Source organism: Oncorhynchus tshawytscha, linkage group LG12, assembly GCF_018296145.1.
Source record: "Oncorhynchus tshawytscha isolate Ot180627B linkage group LG12, Otsh_v2.0, whole genome shotgun sequence".
NCBI classification, from domain to species: Eukaryota; Metazoa; Chordata; class Actinopteri; order Salmoniformes; family Salmonidae; genus Oncorhynchus; species Oncorhynchus tshawytscha.
Genome location: NC_056440.1, coordinates 31,200,616 through 31,208,675, shown reverse-complemented (window position 1 = coordinate 31,208,675; position 8,060 = coordinate 31,200,616). Strand labels below are relative to the sequence as shown.

The 8,060-nt window shown below is 42.4% G+C and overlaps 1 protein-coding gene across 2 annotated transcripts; it reads left to right on the top strand.

The window, feature by feature from the left end:
- Window positions 1-4,742: 4,742 nt before the first annotated feature.
- Window positions 4,743-7,711, top strand: LOC112262940 (charged multivesicular body protein 7). 2 transcript variants are annotated; one of them, XM_024438823.2, is made up of 11 exons: window positions 4,743-4,846; window positions 5,019-5,304; window positions 5,417-5,588; window positions 5,682-5,867; window positions 6,020-6,153; window positions 6,246-6,294; window positions 6,388-6,507; window positions 6,650-6,748; window positions 6,849-6,906; window positions 7,021-7,257; window positions 7,345-7,711. In XM_024438823.2, exons 2-11 carry the CDS (start codon window positions 5,021-5,023, stop codon window positions 7,395-7,397), a joined length of 1,392 nt encoding a protein of 463 aa, XP_024294591.1. In that variant the 5' UTR covers window positions 4,743-4,846; window positions 5,019-5,020; the 3' UTR covers window positions 7,398-7,711. The 2 variants fall into 2 exon arrangements, with proteins under 2 accessions (XP_024294591.1, XP_024294592.1); XM_024438824.2 differs by having other exon boundaries at window positions 4,762-4,850.
- Window positions 7,712-8,060: the final 349 nt, after the last annotated feature.

Genomic DNA, 8,060 nt, shown 5'->3' with positions numbered 1-8,060 from the left:
TTACATTGACAGCCTTCCACAGCCAAACCCTAACACAAACAATGCTGGGCCAATTGTGCACCACCCTATGGGACTCCCTATCACGGCCAGTTTTGATAGTCTGGAATCAAACCAGGTCTGTAGTGACAGCTCTAGCACTGCAATGCAGTGCCTTAGACCGCTGCGCCACTAAGGAGCCCTGGATTAATTGTCGGACTATAACAACCCAATGTTTATATCCCAGGACAAAGTAGCTAGCAACAGCAAGCTAACTAGCTAAATTGCCATAAATGTTTAATGCTTTTCGACCTATCCCCAAATTACTATAATTGGTTCAGAGTTATTTTTGATATTTCAACCTGCGTATCCTTTTCACGTCTGGTGTGGGAGGACAAAATCAACATGCGCGCGAGTGGTCTGGTCAGCAAGTAATGAAGCCGACTATAGATGAAAATCGGTGGGTGAAGTCGGAGAGGTGCATCTGCAACCGCAAAAAGTTGGACACTCTAGTTGTTTTCCAACAGCAAGGCTTAATTAATAGGATCAACATGGCAGTGATGTAATTGTTTATAAAAGTGTTTCTTTATAATATCGAAATGAACATGGCTCCAACTCCCATATCACTGACTCACAAACTGAAATCATACGTGTGTTCATCATACTTGCAGAAATCATACGTGTGTGTCACTGGAGCCTGCAGAGGCCAATGAGTGAGCGAAACAGCGCCCCTCTTTCTTACTAAATGGAGCCCATGTAGCTGATGCTGTATGGTCAGATATAGTATGACATGCCATACTCTATTGGTCCAGACAGAATCAGATACATGGTCTACACATAGGGAAACAGAGGGGCGCTGTTTCGCTCCCTCGGATGCTTTATCTTAGAATGATGCGTCTTTCTGTCGGCTGTGTCTCGGTCAAATAAATGATCAACATTTCAATATTTGATTTGGATGGGCAAGGAGGTATAGTAGGGCGGGCCAGGCCCCATAAGCCCCGCCCATAATGCCGGCCTTGCTCTGTAGCTTTAGAATCAAGGCAAAGTTGGTTCCTGTTTCAGTCCCGCCTCAGAATGGAACTTCAATGTGATTCTTGAATGGGAAGCATTGTTCAAGTGAAATTTCAGAACTAGGACCTTTTGATAACTCCGATAGGACGTGATCGTGGCATATGCGCCAGCAATACTAGCCTGGGGATGAGGTTAGCATGGATCAAACAAAAACACCCTAATGATAGGTTGACAAATAGTGCCTTCCACAATGCAGCCTTTACAAAAAAAAGATTGCAGTCAGAGTGCAGAATAACTGCAGTATGCTGCAAATACTGTGTCCAAAATACGTTTGTTTTTTTACTGCAGTAATTTTGCAATGTAACTGCAGTTAGAGTGCAGTATAACTGCAGTACGCTGCAGTTATTCTGCAATAACTGCATTCAAAATTCCACAGTCGACTGCAGTTACTGCACTTTTACTGCAGTTTCAAAACCGCAATCTTTTTTTATAAGGCAGGTGATGGCTGTATGGTGCAGGTGGTGAGAAGCAACTGCATTGACTTGAAGGCGACTAAATCAAAAACTGCATGACCTTTGATCACATGAGTCTGAAGTCGGACAATTTTTATAACCATAATGGTAATGCAACCCACCTTTTTGTCACCGACTTGACAAAAGTGATCCGCTCGAACACGCCCTCTGTTTCCAACCATCGTGAACATGCACAGAAACAGCACAAATCTGACATTGAGGAAGTGAGCTGGCAGCTGCTAGGGAGGGTTGGTTGCATTCCGCAAGGTGACTGTAAGTGGGAAGGTGGCGGAAGTGGATGATGAGTTCAAATCAAGCAGCGCGTCAAGCTAATTTGGTGAAGACGAATGCTCTGAATAGACAACAGTAGTATCGAAACTGGAACAAAAAGGGAATGGTCTAAAATTGGAGTGGAGGATACGTGTGTGAATGATAATGAATCGCTTCTTGTTGGGATGCCTTTGTTGAGTAAGGATGCGTATATGGGAAACCCATTTGACGTGTCGGAAATGGGGAAGTATGCGCTTGGAAAAGTGGTCTGTCAGAGTGACCAGGAGAAGTCTTATTTTGATTAATTGTATTTCTTAAGAGCAGAGGAAGATTGCAGTGGGCCTCAAAAGAATCCGGACAAAATAAGTTTTGAACTTCGGAGTAGAGCACCTGTCAAAGGAGTAATCTTAGGGGTGACGACGGATGTTGAACACCTGAAGAGAATTCCTGGTGTGATTAGTGCCCGGCGTCTGACCTGCTGGGTGAATGGGGAAAAAGGAGAAAGTCGGTCCTATTGTTTTTATGATAAAGAGCAAATACCTACACATGTGAAGCTTGGTTATGTAAGATACGCCATAAAAGCTTTCATCCCCAAACCACTGCAGTGTAAGGATTGTAAAGGATTTGACCATGTTTCAATTGTGTGCAGACGAACAGCGTACACTGAGGAACGGTGTGTAGAAGGACAACAAGGTATTGCAATTGTGGTGGGGATCATGATCCTGAGTTCCTGGAGAAAACATGTGATGCTAGTGAAGATACTGTATAGTAGTGGATACACCACAGCCTGTAGTAAATGTTTTCTGCCAGACAAAAGATACCATGTATGTTAAAAAGGTGGATTTTGTTGCATTCATTGCCACCATTATAAACTGTACAGGGCAAATCTCAAAGAAGTCTAAGAAACTGGACATTATTGTGGCTGCGGCAGAATTTTTTTGGGGACTTAAGGATTTTACATCTGAAGACTTGCAAGGGGTACTGGTGCCGAAAGACCCACCCTCCCCGGTTTCCCTTGAGCCTGTGTAGGGATCAGATCTGTTTTATTGTTTTTACAGAAAGGTTGTTTGATATAGTTTTATCTTATTTTTTATTTTTTAATTGTATTTGGTAGTTTGTTCAGTTTTTGGGGGGAATCCTGTTTCAATCCCACATAAAACGTAGATTAAATTCTGTGATTGTCAATATACTGAAGAAGAAGAATAACAAGAAGAAGCTGCTAGCAAGCTAACTTCAAGGACAAGAGATGCGAATTGTTTTGCTCTCAAGAAAATGGCGCCATTCAAAGGAGTGATTACTGGGGTAGGGGTAAATGGAAAAATTGACCAACTGAAGGGGAAGATTCCCGGTGTTTGTGATGCTCGTTGTTTGGTGCGATACAGACAGGGCGGCGTGACTTGTGGAATAAGAGTTGTCAAATCAAATCAAAGTTTATTTGTCACATGAGCCGAATACAACAGGTGTGGACCTTACAGTGAAATGCTTACTTCCAGGCTCTAACCAATAGTGCAAAAAAGGTGTTAGGTGAACAATAGGTAAGTAAAGAAATAAAACGACAGTAAAAAGACAGGCTATATACAGTAGCAAGGCTATAAAAGTAGCGAGGCTACGTACAGACACCAGTTAGTCAGGCTGATTGAGGTAGTATTTACATGTATATATGATTAAAGTGACTATGCATATATGATGAACAGAGAGTAGCAGTAGCATAAAGAGGGGTTGGCGGGTGGTGGGTGGCGGGACACAATGCAGATAGCCCTGTTAGCCAATGTGCGGGAGCACTGGTTGGTCGGCCCAATTGAGGTAGTATGTACATGAATGTATAGTTAAAGTGACTATGCATATATGATAAACAGAGAGTTGCAGCAGTGTAAAAGAGAGTAGCAAATATGCAAATAGTCTGGGTAGCCATTTGTTTACCTGTTCAGGAGTCTTATGGCTTGCGGGTAAAAAACTGTTGAGAAGCCTTTTTGTCCTAGACTTGGCACTCCGGTACCGCTTGCCATGCAGTAGTAGAGAGAACAGTCTATGACGGCACCGCCTAGTGTAGAGGTCCTGGATGGCAGGCAGCTTAGCCCCAGTGATGTACTGGGCCGTACGCACTACCCTCTGTAGTGCCTTGCAGTCAGAGGCCGAGCAATTGCCGTACCAGTTGTCTGTTCTCTTTTAGTTTTGATGTTGAGTGTTTGCCTGACAAAGTGATGTTAGGATATATAAATTATCCAATACAAGCATTTGTGCTGAATACATTACATTGTTACAGGTGTCAAGTTTCTGGGCATGTGGCAGCAGTATGTAGGAAGGAGGTTACTAGGTGTGAGAGGTGTGGAGAAAGGCATGAGACAAAGGAATGTGTTGCATTGGGGAAAGTAGTGGTATGTGTCAATTGCAGGGGTGCCCATGGGCCTGGGGTTCAGAAATGTCCGGTGCGAGAGAGGCAGGTTGAGGTTTCCAGGGTTAGAGTAGAGCAGAAGTTGTCATATGCTGAGGCAGTGAAGAAAGTAGTGGAAGATGGGTCAAGAGGGAGGGATCCTGAGAGAAGTGGTGTGAGTAGTAGATCTGTACCAGTACAGAGGGATAAACCAACAAGTGATATATGCTTCAGTAAGATTGCATTTTTAGCAATTTATGCAATGGTTATCAACTGTACTGCATGGATGGAACATAAGTCACAGAAAATTGAGGTTGTGGTGGCAGCTGCAGTGGGGTATTTTGGTGTACGAGACTTGACGTCAGAAGAGTTACAGGGTGTGTTGAGTGGTGGTGTCTCATCCTTTCAGGCTGTTGGCCTGAGGTAGGACTAGGTAGATTGAAATAGTGGAGTAGGGTGGTGGGTTTTTAGTGAGTGTAGGGTATTTGTAGATTTTATGTTTTATTTTCAAGCAAAGTATAAGGGAGTTATACTCCAGTCTAGTAGGTGGCGGTAATGTGACATTTATTGGATGCCAACCGCCGTTAAACCTCATTGACGAAGAAGAAGAAGAAGAAGAAGAAGAAGAAGAAGAAGAAGAGGAAGAAGCAGCAGCAGCAGAAGAAGAAGCTAACTTCAAAACAATACGTTGTGGAGCACATAGTCAGTAGGTATTGGTTAGATGGTTGCTTGCTGATCCTCTGGGTGAAATCATATTATAGAATATTTTAGTGAAACAGCTCAGTTTGATATAGCCTTGGTCACTTAATGTTTGTTATTCTGCCTGCTAGCTTAGCTAACGTTAGCATTTCACTCTCATTATGTCTCTTGCTGTACAGAAATGGTTCCATCAAATCTTGGGGAAGAAATGTCTACTGAAGTAGCGTTACCACCTGAGTGGGAGGACGATGAACGGATGAATTTCCTGTTCTCTGACTTTAAAGAAAACCGAGATGTCAGCACAACAGATTGGGACAGTAAAATGGATTTCTGGACATCACTCATTCTTAAAATCTGCAGGAGTCGCGGAACCGTCTGTGTTAATTTGCAGGAGCTGAACAAGATTTTTCAGAGAAAAGGAATTATGCCTTTGGGTTTGGCTACTGTCATTCAGTGCATGGCCAGGTATGATATCAATGAAATTCAATCTGCTAATGTGTGAGCAAAATTTTGCCTACCTAAAAGTGCTATAGTCCCACTTTCCTTACCTGACTGTATTTGTTTGTATTTCTGGCAGGTGTGGCAAGATACAAAGAGAGTCAGAGTTTGCCACAAATGTAGACTGTGGGTGGGTGTCTTGGGGTGTTGGCCTGTTGTTGGTGAAGCCTTTAAAATGGACCTTTTCAACTCTTATTGGTAGCAGTGGGGTTACTTTGAAGGAGTTGTTTGTTGTCATCGAACTGGTAAAGGTGTGTATTATAATTAGTTAATTTAAAACTTGTTAAGGGGAAACTAATATGTAACACTAACCTCTTACTTATGTTCTGTATGTTTTCCTCCAGGAGAAGGCAGCAGAATTGCTTGGTGTCTACCGGAGCTCCCCAGTGGCCAACCACTCTCTCCTGTCCTTCCAGGAGCTCCGTACACTGTCGTCCCATGTCTGTGTTGACGAGAGTACCTTGTGTATGGCTCTGCTACAGCTGCAGAGGGAGAAGCAGGTGACAGTATCACTGCATGGAGGCGAGAAGGTGAGGATAATAGAATCATTCATTTAAGTGAGCATATGATTACATGTACGGTAACTCATACCATTATCTAGCTTTCACACAGATTTCTTTGAGGATAATGTCACTGTCTCAGTGTAGCATTGAGCCAATGTATATATTTTTTGTCTGTACAGATTGTGAAGTTTTCTCAGCCAGGACAGAATCATGTGTCTCCTGTCAGTGATGTAGACCTAGGCATCTACCAACTCCAGCGCAGTGAGAGACTGCTTGAAGAGAGGGTGGATGCATTGGGGCTAGAGGCAGAGAAGTGCGTCCCTCGTGCAGTGTGACCCATCATTTAATGTTGTCAAATATGTGATGTTACAAGATTGTGTGATTTGTGCTGTGTTATGTCTGTAGGTACAAAGAAGAAGCTAGGGTGTTGCTGCGGGAAGGGAAGAAATCTCAGGTCAATTTACAATCCTCAGATCCTGTGTTGACTTTTTGTCTTTCACCAACTCAAATGCTGTCGGGGAAACCTCAATTAATTTCTCTCCCCCAGGCTCTAAGGTGTTTGAGAAGCCGAAAGAGAGTCGAGAAGAAAGCAGACCACTTATATGCCCAGCTGGAAAATGTGAAGGGAATCCTAGACAAGATCGCAAACTCACAGACCGACAAACTAGTGAATATGCACTTGATACATTAACATTCAAAAATCTTACCAAAATAGAGCAAGCTTATGTGGGTAATTTGTGGGCAATGTCCCACATACAGGAACTAAGGTCTTGTGATCTCTTTATATAAATCTTTCTGCATGCCTCTAGGTGATACAGGCGTATCAGGCTGGTGTGTCAGCCCTGCGACTGTCTTTGAAGGATGTGACAGTAGAAGGAGCTGAGAGCCTTGTGGATCAAATCCAAGAGGTCAGACTCTTCTTCACCGGGACTGCATTTAGATGCTATTATTGAACTGTTGCATGTCCACACCAGTCTAAATTTATTTTCTCACTGTTTGATATTACAGTTGTGTGACACTCAGGATGAAGTGAACCAAATTCTGGCTGGTGGAGCACTCAACTCAAGTATGTCCTATTCCATATTATACAGCTATTTAGTTGTAGTGTTGAAACAATTTCATAATCAAATGGCCAATGTCCAGAGAGTCTGGCAAATGATCAATGATCCTATTCGTTTAGCGGATGCAGACACAGACGGACTGGAGGATGAGCTAAGATTTTTATTGGAGAACTCTAATCTGGATGAGCCTTCTACGCTACCTGAAGTACCGTCACACCCTCTTTCACCTGTCAGGGAATCTGGTTCTCTTTGTGATGATCTGCTGAGCGCTTTGCCCTCAGTCCCTCAAAACCACTTCAATATAACAGGTGATGAACTGGACAAAGCGCGTAGTTGCATAACGCTTGCAGATACAGGTATGTCTCTATCTTGTTCCTTTATCTTTCAAATGCTACCACAAGAGGCTACTGAAGTAACCTTTGTCTACTCATCACTCCCTATAGGTGTTCAACAAAAGAAGACAAAAATATCGTACCTCTCCAGTGAAGAGGGCTGAACCTGCACAGTGACAACAGAAATGAAATAAGTCAACTGCACTAATGATCCCTGACCCTCAAAATGTGTCTGGGCATGTGATCACTTTTTTTTAAAGGGGGTAGATCAGCTTTAATATTGCAGATTGTAGCTTCCATCGACGTAATTGTCAGCATCCCTTCCAAACCGCCAAATATTTTTTTGTGTTTTTGAAAGCAAAAAATAATTGTCCCTATAAAATAACATCAAATTGATCAGAAATATAGTGTAGACATTGTTAATGGTCTAAATGACTATTGAAGCTGGAAACGGCAGATTTCTTTAAATGGAATATCTAGAGCCCATTATCAGCAACCATCACTGTGTTCCAATGGCACGTTGCGTTAGCTAATCCAAGTTTATCATTTTAAAAGGATAATTGATCATTAGAAAATCCTTTTGCAATTGTTAGCACAGCTGAAAAATCTGCTGTTTCCAGCTACAAGTAATTTACAACATTAACAATGTCTACAATGTATTTCTGATCAATTTAGTTGAGGACATTTAAGTGACCCCAAACTGTGTGTGTATATGTAGATAAAGATAGCTTCTAAAAAATATTTTACATTATTGCTTTCTAACCCTATCACCCCTCCCCTAATTGGAATAAACTAGTGAACAACAACGCTTAGGCTTCTACTTCCAG

Excerpts from the sequence above, each read along its gene's own strand:
- LOC112262940 (XM_024438823.2), top strand. The coding sequence starts at position 5,021 with ATGGTTCCATCAAATCTTGGGGAAGAAATGTCTACTGAAGTAGCGTTA. Across the intron at positions 6,154-6,245 it reads TTGGGGCTAGAGGCAGAGAA|GTACAAAGAAGAAGCTAGGG; the intron begins GTGCGTCCCTCG and ends TTATGTCTGTAG. Across the intron at positions 6,295-6,387 it reads GGGAAGGGAAGAAATCTCAG|GCTCTAAGGTGTTTGAGAAG; the intron begins GTCAATTTACAA and ends TCTCTCCCCCAG.